The sequence below is a fragment of the Furipterus horrens genome, unplaced genomic scaffold (genome assembly GCF_987537825.1).
Source record: "Furipterus horrens unplaced genomic scaffold, mFurHor1.1.pri manual_scaffold_6, whole genome shotgun sequence".
NCBI lineage: Eukaryota > Metazoa > Chordata > Mammalia > Chiroptera > Furipteridae > Furipterus > Furipterus horrens.
The window spans coordinates 83,657,346-83,683,788 of record NW_028327176.1 but is presented as its reverse complement, the minus strand read 5'-3'; the positions used below and the strand labels follow the sequence as shown (position 1 = coordinate 83,683,788).

The 26,443-nt window shown below is 38.0% G+C and overlaps 1 protein-coding gene across 6 annotated transcripts in view; it reads right to left on the bottom strand.

Moving 5' to 3' along the window:
- Positions 1-531: 531 nt before the first annotated feature.
- LOC150006664 (testis-specific gene 10 protein) overlaps positions 532-26,443 on the bottom strand; it is a 115,274-nt gene continuing 89,362 nt past the window's right edge. For 4 of the 6 annotated variants that reach the window (XM_090281973.1, XM_090281974.1, XM_090281977.1 and 1 more), the window contains 4 exons: positions 16,783-16,985; positions 14,755-14,859; positions 14,424-14,573; positions 532-1,211 (listed from right to left, as the gene is read on the bottom strand). In XM_090281973.1, coding sequence (XP_090138099.1) covers positions 1,187-1,211; positions 14,424-14,573; positions 14,755-14,859; positions 16,783-16,985 — 483 coding nt within the window. In that variant the 3' untranslated portion in view covers positions 532-1,186. Of the gene's footprint in view, positions 1,212-14,419; positions 14,574-14,754; positions 14,860-16,782; positions 16,986-26,443 lie in introns of those variants that run through there. The other 2 variants (XM_090281975.1, XM_090281978.1) reach the window with 1 other exon arrangement.

The following is a 26,443-nucleotide window of genomic DNA, read 5'->3' as shown; positions in this document are numbered from 1 at the left end:
CTATTGACATTTTGGCTAAATAATTCTTTGCTGTGGGGCTGTCTTATGCATTGGAAGATGTTTAGCAGCTCCCCTGGCCTCTACCCACTAGAAGCCAATAGAGGGAGATAACCAACATACTAAAAATATCCAAATCAATAAAGTTCTTGGTGAAAATGAAAAATGTGTTTTTTAGTTTACAGAAAATACTGAATGGACTTTTTGGCCAACCCAATAAAATGAGAATTTGTTTCCATCATATGAATACTACTGATGACAGAACTTGTTGTTTTTTTAAAATTAAAATGGCAAGAATATGAATAGCTAATATCAGTAAAATAGAGTAGTGTTCAGGTTTTTCATTCAAAGCCAATGGACAGAAAAGGTAAGAGATTTAGATTTTAGGGGAAATAAGGAAATGTCACTGAACTTGTTACTCTATAGAACAAACAGCTGCCACGGGCAAAATAAATAAATAAATAAAATGGCAATAAGGTTGATTGTAGTACTTTAATGTTCTAAAGAAAACTTATTAAAAAACAGATTAAAAAAAACTTACATTCTTGACAGATATAGCATCACCTACCTTTCTAAAAATTGTAGCGGTAAACACAATTGTAGAAAATGTATGTTAATTAGTGGTACAATACTACAGATCTAAAACTCTGGACACACTGCTACTATCCACTGCTTTCAACTCAGATTATGGCCTGGAATTTATGTCAGGTTGATTCCAAAATGAAATATTGGGCTCCAGACCAGTATCGGTAAACTGTGCCTATTTTGGCACAGCTTACCACCCAAGAAAGTATAAATCCCAAAGAAAAATTTAACCAACCAATTATTTGAGATACCAAGAAAGGAAAGGAAATCAGTTTTTTAAAAAACACTTTTCCCTCTTTTTATAAGCTTCTTTATTTACTCTGGATAGTTTACAAAACAGTGTTCAATAGCGAGGTAAGCAGATTTTACACACACTATTACTGTATGGATAGAGGAGCCATATGAATTTTTGTTTTTAAAAGTCATCTCCAATCACTGCAATATGGCACATGAGAACAGAGATTCAGAGGCACAAAGTTAATAAATACATTTAATACTGTCAAGCATTCAAAAGATAAATGCAATCACATAGCAAAAAAAAAAAAAAAAAAAAAAAATTTGTAATTTTGACCTTTCCCAAGGATGTGAAGTATCTTTTCATGTGTCAAAAATCTCTAGAGTAAAGATTCCTGTAAGGGAAAAAAAATTGTGCCGATTAATATTTTTAACTCAGCAATTTCACCTAGTATAAAAAGTATATTCTAACATTACTGAGGCAATACTTCAGATTTGATTTTTCCCAGCTTCTGTGAAGAAAAATAGATACAATGTATATTTTTTGCTCAGTTTTTACAAACTGTGATGCACCCATGCCTTGGAATAATATTCAACATTAAAAGGAATAGATTGTTATTACATACAACTTAAAGGTATCTCATGGACATTTGCTACATGAAAAAATGTCAATCTCAGGAAGTTTCATAGTGTTTGTGATTCCATTTATATAACATTCTCAAAATGACAGAATTATAGAGCTGGAGAAAAAATTAGCATTTGCTGGGGGATGAGGGTGGTGTTGGCGGTGCTGTGACTAAAAGGGTTATCACCAGGGAGTAAAGTTTCTTGGTGTTGTTGGAACACTTCAGTGTCTTGACTGTGGTGGTGAATTATGTGTGGTGTGTAAAAATACCCTGCACACACACACAAATGACTACATGTAAAAACTAGAGAAAAATGAATAAAGTCTATAGATTAACTTTATTACACCAATGTTAACCTTGTGGTTTGTAAGATATTGCCAATGGTAGCCTGGGGAAAGGATATCTGAAACTCTTATTTTTACAACTGCCTGCAAGACTGTAATCCTTTCCAAATAAAATGTAAAATAAGACAAAACTGGTACACCCATACATTGGAATACTATTCCACAACTAAAAGAAACATGCAACAACATCTGATGTATACAACAACCTGGGAAAATCTCAAGTATATTATGCTGAGTGAAAGTCAGCCACTAGAGGATACATATGATATGATTTCAATTATATGACAACCTGGGAAATGCAAAACTATAGAGACAGGAAACAGACCAGTGACAGGAGAAAAGTAAATGAAGCACATTTACTGTTTCTAGATAATAGGAGGCTGTCAAAGAATACCATTTAAAACTAACAGCAGAAGTTAAGTGAGGAGATCCGAGAAGGCGGTGGAATAGGTGGAAGCTACACTCACCTCCTCCCAGGACCAAGCTGGAATTATAACTAAAATATAGAACAATCAACCTGAATAACCAACTGAAGACTAGCTGAACAGAAGTCTTATAGCCAAGGATTTACAGGAGAAGCCACACTGAGACTGGCAAGAAAGGCGGAGACATGAAAAGGGCTGGCCCTACTACCACAGACACCTGCTAAGATTCTGGAATGATAGCTCACCTGCAAAGGTTCCCCCTGAGGAGTATGGGGTCTCAACCCCAGGCTCCCAGCCCAGGCACCAGAGCCAAGAAGAGGAGCCCATGTAACATCTAGCTGTGAAAATCAACAGGGTTCTGTCCTCCAGGGAGATACAGGAGTCTGTGAAAGATCCAGGTGCCCTCTTATAGGGCCAATGCACAAAACCTTGTTCTCAGCCACTCGCCTTGTGCTCTGGCAGAGGGAGAACAAAACAGAGTAGAGTCCTGTGAAAAGAGACTGGGGAGAGAGCTGGAGACAGATACCAGGATCCTCATGTTGAGACCCTTTCACCCACTACAGAAGCCATCTTTCTTGGGTGGGGTACTTCCCTCCTTACAGCATCAGTAAGGGGGAATGCAATAGCCCCAATATCTGGATTCCCTGTTGCCCCATCCTGCAGAGCTCATGTCCTGCTAAGGAGTCAGTTTCCTGAGCTGGGGTGTAGAGTTCTGAGTAGACTCAGGGGATGTCAGTAACTGAGCTGTGTGGCTTTGGAGCAGGGCCATTCCACACTCTATCCTGTGGACCTGAGTGGTGCCTACCCTCATAGGAAATATGCTAATCCCACTGTCTGGGCTCCTAGAAGCCCCATCCTTCTGACTCCTGGTAGTCCCACCATGCCAAGGAGGTCTAGACAGAATCTAGGACAGACTGGGTTGTGTGGCAGAAGGATGGTGACCATTTTTCCCTTGCATTCCCAAATGATGCACAGCCCTCCCTTCACACAGCTAAATCTTGGTCTGTTTGGGCCTGATAAACTCTGCTGAACTCACCCTGATGACTTTCTGAGACCCCACCCCACAACAAAGGTCTGTGGGAACCCAGTGCGGGATAGCTAGACTTGGTATACCCTGGGACTTTTCTGAGTGGCCTCAAACACAGCACTGGCGCGAGGAGTCTGAGCTTGTATCAGTCTACTGAACACCATACACCCCTTCCTGATGACTCACTGAGAACCTACCTCATGCAACTCAAGTACCACCAGCAGCTCTTTTAGTAACTTAGCCTAACAGGCAGCCAGCAGGGGGAGAAAGGCAGAGGCAGATCTCTGGGTACCTTGTGCCTTTTGCTGACCTGTCCCCAGACTCAGTCCTGGTGGAAGCTGGCCTTGGTACACAGTTTTGTCCTTCCCACACACACCAAGACTCACAAAGGCAGCCACAAACTGAGGATTGCTTTGTAGCTCCAAACAGGTTGCCCAGGACCAGTCACAGGCAGCATCTGACATTGGTCTGAATCAGAGTCCTTCCCAGAAGGCCCCAGAGCAGATGCAACCAGTGGTCAGCTTCAGGTAACACCAGAGCAGGATGCAATAAGCTTCGCAAGTGGCATATCCACACGTAGATCTTGGCAGGCACCTGACCCTGCTGAGGTAAATTCCACATCTTGTGATCAGCACCTACATAGCAGCATGTACACTGTGGTTGGGGGTCAATATGCACGGCCAGCCAGCATGAAAGTTGAACCCACTCATGAATGGGCCAACAGCAAACGCAATACTCAGTTGCAACAGGAGGGCTCACATACCTCACACAAAGGTCATTTCTGGAACACCTAGCTCAGGTGATCAGGAGAATGTGCCAGTGAGTCCCACAGGACACCCACTACATAAGGTCACCCTACCAAGACTGGGAGTCATAGCAGATCTGCCTAATACATAGAAACAAACACGAAGAGGCAGCCAAAATGAGGATACAAAGAAACATGCCCCAAATGAAAGAAAAGGAGAAACTGACAGAAAAAAAAAAGCTAAATAAAACAGAGGCAAGCAATTTACCAGACACAGAGTTCAAAAAAAATGGTTACAAAGATGTTCAAAGAATTTAGTGAGAACTTCAAAAAGAGAAACAAGCACAAAATGGATAAAGAAACCATTTAAAAAGGAAAAAATAAACAGTAGATTGGATGAATCAGAGGATTTCATTAGCAATCTGAAATAAAACATAACAGGAAACAACTAGTCAGAGCAGCCAAAAGAAAAAAATAATTTAAAAAAATGAGGATAATTTAAGGGGCCTTTGGGACAACATAAAGCATAACAACATCCACATCACAGGGGTACCAGAGAAGAGAGAGGGCAGGGGATAAAGAACATTTTTAAAAAAATAATTGGAAAGGAAAAAAAGATGAAAAATTTCCTAACCTGGTGAAGGAAAAAGACACACAGGTCCCAGAAGCACAGAAAGTCCCAAACAAGGTGAACTCATAGGGACCAACACCAAGAAATGTCATAATTAAAATGGCAATGGTTAAAAACAAAGAGAGAATCTTAAAAGCAGCAAGAAAAAGACAGTTACCTACAAGGAAGCTCACAAAAGATGGTCAGCTCATTTCTCAACAGAACCTTTTTAGGCCAGAGGGATTGGCATGACATATTCAAAGTGATGAAAAGCAAGGACCTCCCCCAAAGATTAATTCTTTACACAGCTAGGCTATCATTTAAAATGGAAGGAGGAGGAGGAGGAGGAGGAGGGGAGGAGCGGGAGAAGGGGGGGAGGAGGGGGAGGAGGAGGGGAGGAGGAGGAGGGGGTGGAGGGGGAGGAGGAGGGGAGGAGGAGGAGGGGGTGGAGGGGGAGGAGGAGGGGAGGAGGAGGAGGGGGTGGAGGGGGAGGAGGAGGGGAGGAGGAGGGGGAGGAGGGGGAGGAGGAGGAGAAGGGGAGGAGGGGGAGGGGGAGGAGGGGGACGGGAGGAGGAAGACGGGGGAGGAGGAGGAGGAGTGGGAGGAGGGGGAGGAGGAGGGGGAAGGGGAGGAGGAGGAGGATGGGGGAGGAGGAGGACGGGGAGGAGGAGGAGGGGGGAGGAGGAGGAGGAGGGGAAGGAGGAGGGGGGAGGAGGGGAGAGGAGGAGGAGGGGGAGGAGGAGTGGAGAGGAGGAGGAGGGGGAGGAGGAGGAGGGGGAGGGGGAGGAGGAGGTACAACAAAAAACAAAGGAATACAGTCATAAAGAATACAATGACGAGGACTTCCGGCCAAGATGGAGGCCTAGACAGACACAATGCATCTCCCTCCACAACTGAGAAGGAATACAACTACCTCAAAACTAAAGACAACCATAAGGTCCAGAAAATCAAGTTGCATGGAAGTTCAACAAAAAAGATATACCCTGGCTGCTGTGGCTCAGTGGATTGAGCATCGACTTGCGAGCTAAGTGTCGCTGGTTCAATTCCCAGTCAGGGCACATGACTAGGTTGCATGTCAGGTCTCCAGTTGGGGGTGCAAGTGAGAGGCAACCACACAGTGATGTTTCTCTCCCTCTCTTTCTCTTTTCCCCCTCTCTCTAAATAAATACATAAACAAAAACAAATAAATAAAATAAATTATTTTACAAAAAAGATATAAAGAATACTCATCCAGACAGGTAGGAGGGGTGGAGTCGAGGCGAAAGGAGGTGGTGAGGTGGTGGCAGCAGCGGCAGCAGCAGCACGCAAGCAGAAATCGCAGTCAAACATTTTAAAATTTGAGAGGGTGACCTGGGGAGCATTCCCAGCACCAGACCAGATGCCAGAGTTCACAGTTTCAGCACCGGGGACCATAAAGCCTCATTGCTTTTGACTGTGCAGACCAGTGGGGGATGGGGCGGAGGAAGAAACTGCCAGTCTCTCAGCAGAGTCCGCTTATTTAAAGGGCCCCCAAGGTCCTAGAACATCCACAGACCCACTCCCTCTGGGAACAACAGTCTGGGTAACAGCTAGAGAGGCGCCAATCCCATACAGAAGTGGAAGAAGTGTCTGGAAAAGGGGCAAGTGCTGAGCAAGCGGCATTGTTCCCTCTCAGACCCCTCCCCCCCACACAGCGCCACAATGTGGTGAAATGAGTTGCTCTGTACTGACGAATACCTAAGGCTCCGCCCCTTACAATGTAACACTTGCAACAGCTCTACTTAAGACACAGAGGCAAACAAACACAGGAGCCTATCAAGATGAGGAGACAAAGAAGTATGACCCAAAAGAGGGAACGGATCAAGGTTCCAGTGGGAGAACTTAGCAATGAGGAGATAGCCAACCTATCAAAAAAGGAGATAGCCAACCTAACAGATGCAGAGTTCAAAACACTGGTGATAAAGATGCTCACTGACTTGACAGATATGTTTAAGTATGGCAAACGCATAACGGAAGAAGTGAAGGCTGTCCTAAATGAAACAAAGGAAAATCCACACAAAACCAATGGTGAAGACAAGGAAACTGGGGTTCAAATCAATGATTTTGAATATCAGGAAGAAACAAAGAGTCAACCAGCACAGAATGAGGAAAGAAGAATTGAGAGGCTCAGGAACCTCTGGACAACTTTAAATGTGCCAACATTCGAATCATAGGGGTGCTAGAAGGAAAAGAGGAAGAGCAAGAAATCGAAAGATCATGTGAAAAAATAATGAAGAAAAACTTCCCAACTTTGGTGAAGGAAATAGATATACAAGTATAGGAAGCACAGAGTCCCAAACAAGTTAGACCTGAAGAGGACCACACGAAGACACATCATCATTAAAATGTCAAAGGTTCAAGATAAAGAGAGAATCTTAAAAGCAGCAAGAGAAAAGCAGAGAGTTACCTACAAAGGAGGAGTGCCTATAAAATCACCAGTTGCTTTCTCAAAAGAAACTTGGCAGGCAAGAAAGGACTGGCAAGAAGTATTCAATGTGATGAAAAGCAAGGACCCACAACCAAGATTACTCTATCCAGCAAAGCTATCATTTAGAATGGAGGGGCAGATAAAGTTCTTCCCAGAGAAGGCAAAGCTAAAGTAGTTCATCATAACCAAGCCATTATATGAAATGCTAAAGGGACTTATTTAGAAAAAGAAGGTCTACATTATGAACATTAAAATGACAATGAACTGACAACTATCAACAACTGGATCTAAAAAAATAAAAACAAAATCCAACTTAGCAAACAAACAGAACAGGAACAGAATCATAGGTGTGGGGATCTTTTGCAGGGTTATCAGCTGGGAAGGGGAAGGGGGAGAAATGGGGAAATGGTGCTGGGATTAAGAAGCATAAGTGGTTGGTACAAAATAGGGGGAAGTTAAGAATAATATAGAAAAGGGTGAAGCCAAAGAACTTATATGCATGACCCATGGACATGAAATAAGGGGATAGGATTGCTGGAGGGAATGGGGTACTGGGAAGAGGGGAGCAAAGGGAAAAGAAATTCAGACTACTGTAAAAACATAATCAATAAAATATACTTAAAAAAAAAAGATCAGAGCAGAAATAAAGTCAAACAAACAAACAATAGAAAAGATCAATGACAATCACGATTGGAAAACCTTCACCCAGAGTCATCAAGAAAAAAAAGAGAGAGGACCCAAATAAATAAAACCAGAAATGAAGAGAAGCAACAACTAACACCAAAGAAAGATAAAGGATTGTAAGGAAATATTACAAACAAATATAGGCCAACAAGTTGGACAATCTGGATGAAATGAATAAATTCCTAGAAACATGCAATCTTCTAAAAGTGAATCAGGAATAATCAGATAATCCGATTCTGGATCACAAGTAGTGAAAATTGAAGCAGTAACCAAAAAACTCTCAACAAAGAAAAGTCCTGGCCCAGATGGCTTCATGGGTGAATTTTACCAAACATTCAAAGAATTAATAACTATCCTTCTCAAACTATTCCACAAAATTCAAGAAGAAGGAAGATGGCCAAGCTCATTTTATGAGCCCAGCATTATCCTAAATCCAAAACCAGATAAAGACACTACTGAGAATGATGAACATATGCTAAAATCCTCAATAAAATATTAGCAAACCAAATCCAGTAATACATTAGGAAGATCATACACCATGATCAAGTAGGATTTATTCAGGTGATGGAGGGTTGGTACAATATCCACATCAATAAATGTGATACACCACATAGACAAAATGAAAGATAAAAATCACATAATCATATGAATACATGTGGAAAAAGCACTTGATAAAACCCAGCACCAATTTATAACAAAAACTCTCAGCAAAGTGGGAATGGAGCGATCATACCTCAACATAATAAGGGTCATATAAGACACATCTATCGTCGGCAGCCGTCCGTCTCGAGAGACGATGGTGTAGCTTCTTAAGAGTCTATCTGCACCGCCGAGAATGGCTGTGCAGTCCGACTCGGGAGTGACATGGTATCTGTCTCCTCCCGTGTTGAATCGACATCTTGTGATGACGCTGAAGCTACAGAGCCTGGGCAGGGTAATATGGAGGGTCTGCTGTTGCCCATGCAGCAGACCCCCCCTCTCTTCGCAGCTGAAGGGTCCAAGGGAAAGACGGAGTCGATACAGCTTGGGTTCAGGTGCGCCGCAGGAGTTGCCGGTGTTGACTACAACGTCAAACCGCCTTAGGGACTCCGGCTCCGGATTTTCTGTCGGGGTTTACTCCCTTAGCCTTTCCCCTGAAGAGGTATGCCGCAAGGCAGCGGAGGTTTTTTGGAGTCAGAGTTTTCCTTCTCTGATGTACCCTGACTGGAAGATCGAACCAGCGACACTTAGCTCGCAGGCCGACGCTCAATCCACTGAGCTAAACCAGCCAGGGCACATCTATAACCAACATCATATTCAATGTCCATAAATTACAAGTGTTTCCCTTAAGATCAGGAACAAGATGGGGATGTCCACTTTCACTTCTCTTATTCAACATGGTACTGGAAGTCCTACCCACAGCAATTACACAAGAAGAAATAAAATGCAACCAAATTGGAAAGGAAGAAGTAAAACTGTCACTCTTTGCAGATGACATGATACTGTTTATAAAGAACCTAAAGATTCCACCAAGAAACTACTAGAACTGATAAACAAATTCAGTAAAGTAGCAGAATACAAAATAAATATCCAGAAATCAGTTGCATTTTTTTACACTAATAATGGATTATCAGAAAGGGAAACTAAGAAAACAATTCCATTTACAATAGCATCAAAAAATTAAAGATGCTTAATTTGCAGGCAAGAAGAATGTCAAATGCCTTGCAACTGGATGTCTTTCCAATAAGACAGTTTTACAGATTTAGAGACTGGTTTGTGGGTTATGTTGCATAAATTAACACGTATTTTCTGTTTTCAAAGGGCATAAGCCTATGATCTCATTACCTGAGTGATTGTACTTATAAGCCTCACTTAATCCTGTCTGTAGCAATGCCTTCTGAGACTCAACTGTTTGGCTGACTAAGTGGCTGGGTTGGTGAAGAATGGGGTGGTCTGTGGGCTTCTCTTTAAAACTGATTTCTCTTTTCTATCATAATGGCTTGGACAGAAAGGGCCCAGAGGTCTGAGACAGAGGGAACCTAAAATATTCCCCTCAGCCCAAACTAAGTATAATGGGAAAGAGTTTTGGACAAGTGTGACGTGCCTTGCACACCTTCCTCCAAAGAAGCCCCTTTTTTCCCTAATGTGGGACATTGAAAAATTAATCCCTGCCTTTTGTCATCTAGTGGTTATGGATTGAATGATGCCTTTTAACCCTGTTGCCAAATCTGTTGCCCCCAGAATACAACAAGGATGCCAGCCTGTTAAACCAAGCATGCCATTGTCCGGGGACAGCCAACTGACCTGGAGCCTGCAAGATCCTTCCTCATGTGGGAAGGCCACCCTCCCCTCCAAACCCCAACTCTGATTAGCAATTTCTGGACCCAACGGGTAGGTAGGATGACGACCATGTCCAGCTTGAAGCAGCTAGAGGAGCATGAGACCTTTGTCCATTGTCCTTTATAAGATTATAAAGGGTCTTAAGTCTGAGAGAGGGGGTACTGTTATAAAAATTAATTAATTGGTTAAGCATTTTTTTAAAAAAAGAATAATATAGGAAAGGGTGAAGCCAGAGAACTTGTATGCACGACCCATGGGCACGGACTCGAGGTGGGGGGAATTGCTGGGGGAGGCAGGGTGCTGGGCAGAGGGGAGCAAAGGGGAAAAGTTTGGAACTATTGTAACAATAAAATCAATAAAATATACTTAAAAAAAATTAAAATACCTAGAAATAAATGTAAGCAAGACTGTAAAAGACCTGTACTTGGGAAATTATAAGACACTGAAGAAATAAATTGAAGAAGATACAAATGCATGGAAGCATATACCATGTTCATGGATAGGAATAATTAACATCATTAAAATGTCCATACCATCCAAAGCAATCTATAGATTCAGTGCAATTTCGATCAAGCTACCAATGGTGTATCTCACAGAACTAGAACAAATATTCCAAATGTTTAAATGGGTCTACAGAAGACCTTGATTAGCCACAGCAATCTTGAGAAAGAACAAAGTTGTAGGTATCACAATACCTGATATCAAACTATACTACAAGGCCATAGTACTGAAAACAGCATGGTATTGGCACAAAAATAGACTTACAAATCAATGGAAAAGAATAAAGAGCCCAGAAATAAAGAGCTACACCTTTATGGTCAGTTAATGTTTGACCACAAAGAGAAGAATATACAATGAAGTAAAGACAGTTTATTCAATAGATGATGTTGGAAAAACTGGACAGATACATGTGACAAAAGAAAATAGACCACCTTCTTGTACCATGGACAAGTATAAACTCAAAATGGATTAAAGGCTTAAATGTAAGACTTGAAATCATAAAAATCCTAGAAGAAAACATAGGCAGTAAAACCTCAGACATTTCTTGTAGCAATATTTTTTTCTGATATAGCTCATCCCAGCAAGGCTAACAATAGAAAAAGTAAACAAACGGGACCATCAAACTGAAAAGTTTTGCACAACAAAGAAAGCCATCAACAAAATGAAAATATAATGCATTAAATGGGAGAACATTTTCACAATGATACATTTGATAAGGGATTAATATCCAAAATTTATAAGGAACTCAGACAACACCAAAAGTACAATTGAATTAAGAAATGGGCAAAGAATCTGAATAGACTCTTCTCTGAAGCAGAAAATAAACATATAAAAAGATGCTCAATGTCACTAATCATCAGAGAACTGCAAATTGAAACCACAATGAGATATTACCTGATACCTGTCAGAATGGCTATCATCAATAAGTTAACAAACAAAAGCGTTGGTGAGGATGTGGAGAAAAGGGAACCCTATGCACTACTGGTGTGAATGCAGATTAGTGCAACCACTGTTGGAAACAGTATGGAATTTCCCCCCAAAATAAAAATGGATCTGCCTATGACCTAATGATTCCACTTCTGGAAATACACCCAAAGAAACCCAAAACACTAATTCAGAAAAATATATGCACCCCCGTATTCATTGCAGTGTTAATTACAATATCCAAGATTTGGAAGCAGCCCAAATGTCCATCAGAGAATGAGTAGATAAAAAAAAAGGTGTGGTAAATTTACACAATGGAATATTACTACTCTTTGTGACAACATGAAAAGATCCAGAAAACATTATGCTAAGTGAAATAAGCCGGTCAGAGAAAGACCAGTGACATATGATTTCACTCATATGTGGAATCTAATGAGCAAAATAAACTAACAAAATGGAAACGAATTCATAGATAGAGAACATACTGACAGCTGTCAGAAGGGAGTGGAGTTGCCATGCTGGGTGAAAAAGGTGAAGGGATTAAGCCAAAAACAACAATGAAAGAAACCCTCATAGACACAGATAAGAGTATGGTGATTATGAGAGAGAAAGGGGTTGGGGGATGCATAAGAGGGTATGGGGGGATTAATAGTGATGGGAGGAGAGTTATCTTGGGGTGGTGAATACACAATTCAATGTACAGGTGATGTGATATAGAACTGTGCACCTGAAAACTATATAATTTTATTAACCAATGTCACCAAATAAATTCAATAAAAGAAAAAAAAGAGGGTTAAGGGCACCATTGGAAGTATTAATACTAATTAATAGTAACCACTATAACAAACACACACCTTCCTGAATATCAAAAGAAATGTTCAACAGCTAAGAAGAATAAACATATTGAGAAAGAAATACAGTAAATGACATAATAAACACAAGTATCATCAGATGATATGACAGAGTTGAGACCAAATTTTTTTTTCTTTATTTTTTGGTTTTTCAATTACAGTTGTCCCATTTTTCCCCCATTGCTCCCCCCCACCCAACCCACCCCTTCTCCCGCAATCATATCCCTCCCCGTTGTCCATGTCCATGAGTCTTTTATGCAGATTCTTTGACTAAACCCTTCCCTTACTTATCCCCAGTCATCTCAATATTGTGAAGGAGCTTAACTTACCTATTATTTCAGAAAAGAATTTCAAATGGTTCATAAAGCAAAACTCAAATCCATACTATACATGAGGATACTTAAAATGCAGTGATTCAAAAAAGCTAAAAAGTAAAGAGTTGGACAAAGATTTACCAAGCAATGAAGACAATAAAGGAAAGAGAGTTTTAACTATTATAACAGACAAAGTAGATGCCAAGCCCCTATCCCTCCAAAAAATCAAATGTGTAAAAAAGGACTTCATAAGAGGAGCACATTCCACAATGAAGATATGATAGTGCACAATATCTTTGTAACAAATAAAATTACAAACCACCTATATAAAATAACATTTATAGGATACAAGAAGAAACAAAAACATGCTAATAATAGATTTGAAAAACATTCTTAGCAAAACAGACCAAGTGGACAAAAATTAAGCAAAAAAATAAAAGAGCTAAATAAAAATTAAAAAGTAAATCTTTTAAATATGTATACTCTATACTCGGAGAAGAGAGACTATATCTTCTAAAGTGCACAAAAATTGATCATGTAATGAAGTATGAAGAACACATCAGCAGTTTCCATAAAATAGAAATATTATAAACAATATTCTCTAATCACAATGCCATAACACTAGAAATTTAAAATGAAACCAAAACACAAAAATAGCCCTTCTCAGTGGAGAGGTGGGATAGAAAGTGTATAAGAGAGAGTGACTTTGATTATTACTTTTGCATAATATTGACTTTTGAAAGCATATTAATTTACATACTCAAAAGTTAAATTCAATCAAGGAAAAAACTAGGAAGGGGAGAAGTGAAAATATGAAAGCAAATTGAAACAAACAAATCTAATGTTATCTCAAATACATACATACAATGACCACAGAGAAAGAAAAAATTAATCCAAGTAACTTACGAACACAATATTTAAGTATATGCCTGCAAGACTTGAGCCTAAAGGCATTATATAGGGATAGGAAGGAAAGTTGCAAACAGATCCTGAACCTTTTTTAAAAGTTGGTCTGTTTATTGTAGTGACATAGGTGAGAAAATTTGAAATATTTTTGAGGTGTTCTGGGATTGAGTAAATGAGTAACTGTGCTGATGTTGAGTCAGGTTCCCACTGTAGAAGAAAGGACATTCAAATACAGAATAGAAGAAAGAAGGCACGGAAGAAGTCTGCAAGGATGGTCTGAAACTGGAATTACTGATTATTTTGTAAAAATGTAGAGAGGGAGCATGTGCAAGAATGTGAGTATGTGAGACAGCACATGTATTGTGCTATAAACACACAAAAAGTAAATGGTGTAAAATTTTAACAGTAGTGTGTATGGGTAAAAGGTATACAAATGTCCTTTGTATTATTTTATTTTTATATTTGTTACTTCTTGTAAGTTTGAAATTATTTCCAAATAAAAATACTTTTATAAAATTTGTGATGTATAGGAATATATCTAAAATATTGCCTCTGAAAAACTAGCTTTCCTAGAGCATAGATATTTTCTGGTGCTATAAAAATTAACCAATATTTTATTAATCAAAGTTAATTAAACTTAAGAATTGATGTAGAAATAAAAAAATCAGATTTTTAAAATATAATTTATGTAAACAGAGATCTTTCACTTTAGAATATTTATGTGAAACTAATCAAATGCTTTATTTTATGTGAGCATATCTACATATCTAATCATGTTTACATAGCACTATTAATGACAGACTGTCACTGAGTTTCCTTACACCCTCAAATATTCACTGTATATATTGCTATATGGTTCCATAGAAGGATCCTTAAACCACTCACTCTTCTAGTGATCGATCCAGGCCTCGGTCAGGAGATCGATGGTGATCACGTTCTGGTAAATGACATTTTGCATTTTTCTTTATTGTAGAGCTCAAATGATAAGCATTACTTGAGTAGTTCTGGCGGCGAAGTTCTTGCACAGCCCTCTCCCTAAAGCAAAAACGTTTAAAATAGATGTTTTTAAACTTTATATCCAGTGACATTATCAACACTATGGTAAAACTGAAGTTCAATTCATACTTTAAAACTCAACCATCATGAATAATCAAAATCTGTTGTTATTTAAGAAGCAATGCTTCCCAGACTAAATACTACTTAGAGACCAACTTACCTTTCAAAGCGCTCCATCCCTAGTTGTCTTTTGGTAATGTCTAAATCAGCTTCCAGTTGCGTTACAACATTCCTGAACCGGGCCACATCTCTACTCTGGATGGCCCTGTGTAAAGAATATGAGTGACAGTTAATTAAAATATGTCTAGGACTCCTAGGGTACACTGAACCATGTTGGTAATGTTTTCTCAGCTTGACCCTAGCCAAATTGTGATTTTTATGGATGTATATGCCAATTTTAGATGTAGTAAATGTACAAAGTAGCCTACTTGAAAAGCTTAAGCTGTGCCAGTCACATTCAATTACTTAGACTTTCTCTGTGTCAGTTTCCCTGTGTTTACACCAAGTAATATTATCTATCTATATTATCTATTTACTGCAAATAATTTTTGTAAAAGTACTTTGAAGCACTATATGCAAAGTAATAGTATAACCAAATAATCAAAACTGGAATTCACTAGCACCATGATTAATATGGCCTGTTATACATATTAAATCAAGCAAGTGCTTTATGTATACTTACAATTAAATTTGATATACCTGTACACACTATTTTAACAGGATCTTCTTTAGGGCTAAACAATGCCACAAAAACCCTGTACTAAGGCATACTACCATAAGGAAGATAATGATGGAGATTAATGCTGCTTGTATAGAACATTCTATCCTCTTTGCTTGTTTCCAGGACTGCATTATATATACTGCTGAAATCTAAACTTAGAGACTAAGAACACAAAAGTTTATCATGTTTACCAGTTCTAAACGATAGCACTTATTAGCTGGTCTAAAACATAATGTACCCTTTTAAGGTGGGAGTCTTGTTATACTTCACTAAGGCAGATTTCCACCTATGAGCTTGAGAAAGTGATCTTGCAGAACTGGTTGAAGGTATCACAAAAGCCCAGTTGTGGTGACTAAAAAGAATGACTCAGTGACAGCTGACATAACCTGAAAAAAGTGTCTGAAGGAAACTGGCTTTGGCTTTGCAGACTTGGCTTAGTAAGAGGCCCCTATGAGTGACTGATTCCTGAGATCATGATTCCTATCATTCCCCAGGTCCCAAGCTCAGCCAGGAGGGCAGAGTTGAGGCTGGATGAAAAAGTGTTATAGATGAGGCAGATAAGAACAGAGGCTAAGGGTCCCCATCAGTTTTTTTGTGAGAGGTGACCAAGTTTAATAATAGAACATTCATTATTCAGGTAGGCATTTCTTACCCAACCTTCCAGCTAAGGTCATGTAATAAGCTGCAATAGTGCTAGGGATTCTAAAAGAAGAAGTCCTCATGGACATAGACAACAGGGTGATGATTGCTGGGGGGAGGAGGGGTGGTGGTGGTGTAAGAGGGTATAGGGGAGATGAATGGTGATATACGGAGACTTGACTTGGGGTGGTGAACACACAATAGAGTAAGTACAGACAATGTGTTGTAGAATTGTGCACCTGAACCCTGTATAATTTTGTTAACCGGTGTCACCCCAATAAAGTCATTAAAAATAAATAAAATGAATGAATGAATAAAATAGATAAGTAACAAGAGAAGAAGCAAAAGTCAATGATCTAAGGGAAGTCTTTAGTAGTCTGTGGGTGCAGGAGTTCTTCCAGGTACCTCGTACGTACAATTATAGGTACATAAGGAAATAACTGTGCGACAAATGGAAAGATTAGGTAGCAATACCACACAGGTACATAAACAGAAAAATTCTTCTGGTTTCAGAAGTGCTTTTTTTCTAATCTGGTTATAATATTTCCTAAAGACAATATTTTAGATCAGACATTCTATTCTATCCAAAGCTCTATTGGAAACAATCAACAGAGAAGGTTAAACTTAAATGTTAAGTCAATTTAGCTAAGCAGATAATAGAGATAAGTACTAAATCTTAGGCAAATTACAATCTTTCTGGTCATCGGTTTAATTAATGGCAAATTATGGATGCTTAAATTATATAAATTAGAGTTTTAAAATTCTACTAACCTATAAAGTACCAAAAATATAAGAAATACGGCTTTCTTATATTACTAACCAACTCACATTTTATTTTCTGCCAGACAAAGGTGTTCTTTAAGAAGCTGAATTTCAGATTCTTTTTCTTGAAGTGCTATCTGAGACTGATATTCTTTGTCTCCACTGGCCACCACCAGAGCTTCTAGGCTCTGCATGGAGATTCTCTCACTTGTCATCTGACTCCTGAGGAGTTCTGTTTCAGAATGAGCAGAATCTAATTCATTCTTCATCTGTACGATAATAGAAAGATATCTATACTTATTCCCATTCATTCACTTTACCAATAGATCATCAGAGACACATAAAATGTCTGTATTGTTATAAACTAATGACCCTTTTTAATTTCTTAATTAGAAATATTGTCCTTCTTACCAAGTACACACACACAGTATCACTTTCCCCAACTCTTTGATTATATCAGAAAATTTGTTAATACGTAATGAGTTATTAATCCCAAACTGCAAACAATGTCCAATTCCAGCTTTGATATTTATTTATATATTTCTGCAAGACTGATATAGTGATATCTGTAACTATGCTTTGTACTGAATTAGGTGAATTAGAAACACCTAACTACATTGCACTCCATTGTTAAGGAACATGAGGAGTCATTACACATTCCCTCTCTTGCATTAACCTTTTTTGAAGGTTATCTTGAACCTGGGATACACTGTTAGCCAAATGTTTCTCCAAAAGGAAGAAAACCAGACATTACTATTTAGAAAAAAAGAATCCATAAAATTATCTCATAATACATTATATATGCATTTTAAAACATTAAATGTGAAGAGATAAAACTAAGAAAAAATAATTTCATAAAAATGAAATTATTGGAGGAGGGGTAGGCAGATAAGGGAAGAACTTGCTAGATGAGATATAATTAACAAATGATGTCTGACCATACAAAAACATATTGATTGTCAATATAAACTTAAAATTTACAAGAAAACAACTGGAAGAAAATAAGCAGTAAATAAAATAAATAGTTAATATCTTACTAATATAAGAAACTCATACAAATTGATGTGAAATATGAACAGAAAATTTACAAAATATAACTAATTAGTAAACATATGAAAAAAATGTACCCTTATGAATAATCAAAGAAATATAAATTAAAACAAGATGCTATTTCTAGTCCAGAGTTTCTTAACCTTGAAAATACTGACCTTTTGGGTTAAATAATTATTTGGTATAGGGAACTACCCTATGTATTATGTATGTATGCATACATACATACCCTATGTATGTATGCTTAGCAACATCCCTGGCCTCTACTCACTGGAGGCCAGTAGCATCCCCCCACCACAGAAGTGACAATCAAAAATGTTTCCAGACATTGCTAAATGCCCACTGGGGAGAAAAATCTCTTTCAGTTGAACTACTGTTTGAGTTTAACAAATTGGAACATTTCTTAGCTTGTTTTAACTAACATTAAACAGGATAATGGTAATTTTGTACACTGATGGCAGGAATACAAAATGGAGCATCACTATTTTTTATAACAGTTTTACTGGAATATAATTCACATACCATACAGCTCACCCATTTAAAAGGTACAATTCAATTTTTTTAGTATATTAAAAGAGTTGTGCAATCATAACACAATCTCACAATCTAGTGGTAGAATTTTTCATTAACCCCAAATAAAACCATCAGCAATTTCCCCATGCCCCCTCTGCCTGCTGCCCCCCAAATTAACCCAAAGCAATCCCTAATCTATCTTCTATTAGTGTGATCTGCCTTATTCTGGACATTTCATGTAAATGAACAATATAATGTTTGTGTGGTCTATTGTGACTGGCTTCCTTCACTTAGCCTAATGTTTTCAACAGTCATCCACATTTCAGCAGGTATTAGTACTCCATTACCTTTATTGCCAAATAACGTTCCCTTACATAGATGTAGGGATATTTCAGTTAGTTACACTTTCTGGCTATTATAAATAATGCTAAGAAAATCTGTGTACAAGTTTTTGCATGGACCTATGTTTTCATTCCTCTTCAATAGATTGCAGTGGAATTTCTGGGATTTGTGGTAATTCTATTTTTTTTTTGTCCCCAATTTCTTTTCCCTTTGCTCACCTCTTCTCAGTAACCCCTTTCATCCAGCAATCCCACCCCCCTTAGTTCATATCCATGGGTTATGCACATAAGTTCTTTGGCCTCACCATTTCCTATATTGTTCTTAACTTTCCCTAGTCTATTTTGTACCAACCAATTATGCTTCTTAGTCTCTGCACCGTTTCTCCATTTCTCCCCCTTTCCCCTCCCAGCCGATAACACTCCAAATGATCCCCACACCTATGGTTTTGTTCCTATTCCGGTTTGCTTAGTTGGATTTTGTTTTTATTTTTTAGATTCGGTTGTTGATAGTTGTGAGTTTGTTGTCATTTCAGTGTTCATAGTTTTGATCTTCTTTTCCTTAAGTAAGTTTCTTTGACATTTCATATAGTAATAGCTTGATGATGATGAACTCCTTTAGCTTTGCCTTCTCTGGGAAGCAATTCATCTGCCCTTCCATTCCAAATGATAGCCTTGCTGGATAGAGTAGTCCTGGTTGCAGGTTGCCTTTCATCACATTGAATACTGCTTGCCAGCCCCTTCCTGCCTGCAAAGTGTCCTCTGAGTAATCAGCTGATAGTTCTATAGGCACCGCCCAGTAGGCAACTCTCTGCCTCTCTCTTGCTGCCCTCAGGATTCTGTCTCTATCTTTCACCTTTGGCATCTCAGTCATGATTCATCCTGGTGTGGTCCCCTCTGGGTCCAGCTCATCCGGGACCCTCCATGGTTCCAAGACCTGTATGTCCATCTCCTTCACAAAATTTGGGAAGTTTTCCTCATTTTTTTCAATTCTTGCTTCCTCATTCTGCACTGGTTGATTGTGTTTTTCTTCCTTATGTTTCAAATCATTGATTTGAACCCTGGTTTCCTTCCCTTCACCATTGGTTTTGTATGGATTTTCCTTCGTTTCACTTAACATAGCCTTCACTTCTTCTGTTTGCCATACTCAAGCATATCTGTCAAGACCGTGAGCATCTTTATCACCAGTGTTTTGAATTCTTCATTGGTTAGATTGTCTATCTCCTCATCTGTTAGGTTGGTTATCTCCTCGTCACTTAGTTCTCCCACTGGAACCTTGATCTGTTTCCCCTTTTTGGAGGTAGTTCTCTGTCTCCTCATTCTGACAGGCTCCTGTGTTTGTTTGCCTCTACCATAATTCTATTTTAAACATTTTAAAGAAATGCCAAAATGTTTTCTGAAGTGGCCTCACTATCTCACATTTCCACCAGCAACATATGAGGGTTCCAAATCCCTACATCTTTGCCAACACTTGTTACTGCCTTGTTTTTTTATTGTAGACATCCTGGTGCTTATGAAATGGTATAGTTTTGATTTGAATTTCTCTGATTGTTAATAATGTTGAGCATTTTTTCATGTGCTTATTGGCCATTTATGTATCTTCTATATAGAAATGTCTCGAGATCTTGTGCCCTTTTTTCAGCTGGGTTATTATTAAGTTGTAAGAGTTCTTTATACATACTCTGGACACAATCCTCTTCTAGAATATATAATTGAAAAATTTTTTTCCATTCTGTGCAATGCCTTTTTACTATATTGTTGATAACATTTGCAGCACAAAAGTTTTTTATTTTGATGAAGTTGTTTTTTATCCTTCTGTTGCTTATGCTTGCTGTATGTATCTAAGAAAGCACTACATAACCCAAAGTCACACAAATTTACTTGTTTTCTTCTTAAGAGATTTATAATTTTAGCTCTTACATACTGGCCTATAATCTATTTTAAGTTAATATTTGCATACAGTATGTGATAGGAATTTAACTTCATTCTTTTCCATGTAGATGTTCAGTTGTCCCAATACCATTTGTTGAAAAAACTGCTCTTTCCCCACTAAATTGTACTGGCACCAATTTTTTGAAAATCATTTGTCCATAAATATGAGTTTACTTCTGGACTCTCAATTCTGTTCCATTGACCTATATCTTTTTTCTTATGTTACTGTCTTGATACCATAGTTTTGTTAGTGAGTTTTGAAATTGAAAAGTGTTGGTCCTCTGACTTTGTCCTTCTTTTTCAAGATTGTTTTGATTTTTCTAAGTCACTTGCACTTCCATATTAACTTTATGTTGTCCTGTCAATTTCTACAAGGAAGCCAACTGAGATTCCAATAGACATTGCATTAAATTTGTAAATCAGTTTAGGGTGGTGTTGCCATTTTAACACTGGTAAGTTCTGATCAATGAATATGGGAGTCTTTCCATTTATTCAGGTCTTCTTTAATTTCTTTTAACAATGATTTTCAGTTTCGTAAAGTACAAGTTTTACACTTCTTTTGTTAAATTTATTCCTAAGTATTTTATTCTCTCTTAATGCTATCCCTTTTTGTATAATTCCATTTGATAAATTTGCTTTCTTATTTTCAGTTGTTCATTGCTAATATAGAAATGTAATTGATTATTGTATATCGATTGATCTTCCATCCTGCAAACCTGATAAATGCATTTATCAGTACAATGGTTTTCTAGTAATTAAAAATTTTTCTACAACCAAAGTCACATATTCTGTAAACAGAGCTAGTCTTACTTCTTTACCAATCTGGGTGCCTTTTATTTCTTTTTCTTTCCCTATTTTGCAGGCTAGAAACTTCAGTACAATATTGACTAGAAGAGGTGAGGAGGACGTTTTTGTCTTGTTACTGACAAGAAACTGGAAGAGAATTTACTTTGTCACTATTGAGTATAATGTTAGTTTTAAGTTTTTGAAGATGTTTTATATTAGGTTAAATTCTCTTCTATTCCCACTTTATATATTTTTAAATAATAAAATGGTGTTGAATTTTGTGAAATGCTTTTTCTGCACCTATTGAAATGGTCATTGGTGTTTGTTCCTTAGGTATTGATATATTTCATTAATTGATTTTTTGGTTGAACCAACCTTGCATTCCTGGGATAAATCAACTTGATCATGGTATAAAATTCATTTCATATGTTGCTGGATTCCACTTCCTAATATTTTCTTGAGATGAAAACACAAATTTGCATCCTAGAATAATCAACCTAAAAGGATATCATTTTAAAATGGGACAGAGGAAAAGCAGTCCTGAGAGGGAAGTTCATAGCAATACAGGTCTACCTAAAAAAGATAGAAAAATCTCAAATAAACAACCTAACACTATATCTACAAGAACTAGAGGAAGAACAACAAATAAAGCCTAGAATGGAAGTTAAAGATAAAGAGAGAATCTTAAAAGCAGCAAGAGAGAAGAAAAGAATCATGTACAAAGGGGTCCCAATTAGACTATCAGCTGACTTCTCAAGGGAGACCCTGCAGGCAAAAAGGGACTGGCAAGAAATATTCAAAGTAATGAAAATCAAAAACCTACAACCACAAATACTCTATCCAGCAAAATTGTCATTCAGAATAGAAGGGCAGAGAAAGTGTTTCCAGGACAAAACAAAACTGAAAGAGTTCATTAGATTCAAACCACTGTTATATGAGATGTTAAAGGGACTGGTTTAGAAAAAGGAGGATCAAAACTATGAACACTAAAATGAAAACTGCATCACAAGAAACAACAGAAGCTAGGGAATTGAAACAAAGGCAAACTAAACAGGCAACGAGAGTGGAAAAAGAATTATAGGTATGGGGAGCATATTGGAGGGAGGTCAGCAGGGAGGGGGAACAGGGAGAGGGAGGGAGATGATATAGGAATTAAGGATCATGGTAGGATGGAATGGAATAGACAGAGAGAGGTTGAGAAGAACTATATGCACAACTAATGGACATGGTCTAAAAGGGGGGGACAACTGGACGGAGGGGGGCCACCGGGTGGAAGGGAGCAGAGGGAAGGGAAATTGGGACATCTGTAACATTATAATCAATAGAACACATTTAAAAAAAAGCCTAGAATGGGAAGAAGGAAGGGAATAATCAAGATCAGAGCAGAATTAAATGACATAGAGACTAAAAGACAATTCAAAGGATAAATAAATTCAGGAGCTGGTTTTTTGAAAAGAGAAACAAAATCAACAAACCAGACTCATCAAGAAAAAAAGAGAGGACCCAAATAAATAAAACCAGAAAGGAAAGAGGAGAAATTAAAACCAATACCACAGAAATACAAACGATTTTAAGAAATTACTACAAACAACTATATGCCAAGAAATTTGATAACCTGGCTGAAATGAAAAAAATTTCTGGAAACATATAATCTTCCAAAAACAATCAAGAAGAAGAATAAGGCCTGAATAGACTGATAACAGCCAGTAAAATTGAAGCAGTAATCAAAAAACTCCCAGCACACAAAAGCCCTGGGTCAGATAGCTTCACAGGTGAATTTTATCAAAATTTAGGGAAGAGCTAACGTCTATCCTTTTCAAACTATTCCAAAAAATTCAAGAAGAGGGAAGACTCCAAGCTCTTTTTATGAGGCCAGTATTATCCTAATTGCAAAACCAGGTCAAGACACAACAAAGAAAACTACAGGCCAATATTTGATAAATGCATTTATCAGTATATTTATGATGAACATAGATGCTAAGGTCCACAACAAAATACTGGCAAACCAGATCCAGCAATACATTTAAAATATCATAGACCATGATCAAGTGGCATTCATCCCAGGGATGCATGGCTGGTACAATATTTACAAATCAATAATGCAATACACCACATAAACAAAATGAAAGACAAAAATCACATGATCATATTAATAGATGCTGAAAAAGCATTTGATAAAGTACAACATCCACTTATGATGAAAGCACTCAGCAAAATGGGAATAGAGGGAGCATACCTCAAGGTCATATATATATATATATATATTAAAGGCCATATACAAGAAACCTGAAGCCAACATCATACTCAATGGGCAAAAACTGAAAGCATTCCCCCCGAGATCAGGAAAAAGACAAAGATGTTCACTCTCTCCACTCCTATTCAACATAGTTTTGGAAATCCTAGTGACACCAATCAGACAAGAAAAAGAAATAAAAGGCATCCAAATTGGAAAGGAGGAAGTAAAACTGTCATTATTTGCAGATGACAGGATAGTGTACATAGAAAGCCCTATAGACTCCACTAAAAAACTACTCAATCTAATAAGTGAATTTGGCAAAATAGCAGGGTACAAAGTCAATAGTCATAAATCAAAGGCATTTCTGTACACCAACAATAAAATATCAGAGATAGAAACTAGAAAAAAAAATCCCATTTACTATAGCGACATGAAAAATAAAGTACTTGGGAATAAACTTAACCAAGGAGGTAAAAGACCTGTACTTAGAAAACTACAGAACACTGAAGACATTAAGGAAGATACAGATAAATGGAAGCATATACCATGTTCATGGATGGGAAGAATCAACATCATTAAAATGTCCATACTACCCAAAGTAATTTATATCATAGATTCAACATAATCCCTATTAAAATAGCAATGGGATATTTCACAGACCTAGAAAAAATACTTCAAAAATTTATATGGAAACAAAAAAATTTAAAAAAAATCCTGAATATTTGCAGAAATCTTGAGGAAAAAGAACACAGAAAGCGGAATCACAATACCTGATATCAGACTATACCACAAGGCCATTTTAGTCAAAACAGTCTGGTACTGGTATAAAAACAGACATATAGATCAATGGAACAGAATAGAAAGCTCAGAAGTAAATGCAGGCCTATATGGACAACTGATATTTGACAAAGTGGGAGGAAACATACAATGGAGTGAAAAGAGCCTCTTCAACAAATGGTGTTGGGAGAACTGGACAGGGACATGCAAAAAAAAGAAACTAGATCACCAACTTACACCACACACCAGAATAAACTCAAGGTGGGTTAAAGACTTAAATGTAAACTGGGACACCATAAAACTCCTAGAGGAAAACATAGGAAAATTTCAGATATCCCATGGAGCACTATTTTCACTGATATATCTCCTAAGGCAAGGGAAATAAAGGAAAGAATAAACAAATAGGACTACATCAAACTAAAGAGTTCCTGCTCAGCAAAAGAAATCATCAGTGAGATGAAAAGGGAACCAAGAATATGGGAAAATATATTTGCCAATGATACCCCAGACAAGGGATTAATCTCCAAAATATATAAAGAACTCATATGACTCAACACCAAGAAGACAGAGAATCCAATTTAGAAAAAGGCAAAGGACCTGAACAAACACTTCTCCAAAGAGGATGTACAGAGGGTCCGCAGGCATATGAAAGAATGCTCAACATCACTAGCCATCTGAGAGATGCAGATTAAAACCACAATGAGATACCATCTGACACCGGTCAGAATGGCCATCATCAACAAATCAACGAACAATAAGCGCTGGTGAGGATGTGGGGAAAGGGAATCCTGGTGCACTGTTGGTGGGAATGCAGACTGGTGCAGCCTCTATGGAAAACAGTATGGAATTTCCTCAAAAAGTAAAGATGGAACTGCCTTTTGCTCTAACAATTTCATTGCTAGGATTATACCTGAAGAATCCTGAAACACCAATTCAAAAGAACCTATATACCCCTATGTTCATAGAAGCATGATTTACAATAGCCAAGTGCTGGAAACAGCCTAAGTGCCCATCTGTAGATGAGCGGATCAAAAAACTGTGGTACATTTACACAATGGAATACTATGCAGCAGGATGAAAAAACTACCATTTGCGACAAGATGGATGAAACTGGAGATTTATGCTTAGCGAAATAAGCCAGGCAATGAAAGACAAATACCATATGATATCATGTAATACAGGAAACTAATGAACACCACAAACAAATTAGCAAAATTGAACCAACGGCATGCAAACAAGGAGCAGACTGAACGTGACCGGGGGAGTGGGGGGAGAGAAAGGGGGTAAGAAGGGGAAGGGTCTAGTCAAGGAACTAGTGTAAATGACCCATGAACATAGTCAATGGGGTAGGGATTGACTGTGGGAGAAGGGGTGGGCGGAGTGGGGGGAAGCAATGGCTGAAAAAGTGGGACAACTGAAATGGAAAATATAAATAAATTTAAAACAAAAAACAAAATAAATGGATGAGTGGATAAAAAAGCTGTGATACATTTACACAATGTAATACTACTTGGCAGTAAAAAAAGAGGGAAATCTTACCTTTTACAACAGTTTGGATTGACCTGGAGAGCACTATGCTAACTGATATAAGCCACTTGGAGAAAGACAAAAATATATGATTTCACTCATATGTGAAAACTAATGAACAAAATAAACTAACAAATAAAAGAGAGACAGATTCATAGATAGCAGGCTGACAGCTGTCAGGGTGAGGGTGGGGATCTGGGTGCAGGTGGGGGTCTGGGTGTGAGTGGGATGGAGGGATTTAAAAAAGGGGGTGGGAGAAAAAAACTCACAGATATGAACAACAGTGTTGTGACTGCCAGGGGTGTAGGGAGTGGGGAGAGTGTATAAGGGGAATAAATGGTGATGGATGGAGACTTGACTTGGGGTGGTGAACACACAGTAGAGTATACAGCTTATGTGTGGTGGAGTATGGACCTGAAATCTGTAGTTTTATAACCAGCCTCAGCTCAATAAATTCAATAAAAATAATAATAATAAATGAAAGAAAATCAAGACTAGGATTATAAGGTTCTAAAGCTCCTTATTCTAGCATTTAAAATCATTTTCTTAGAAATGAAAGTGAAGATAT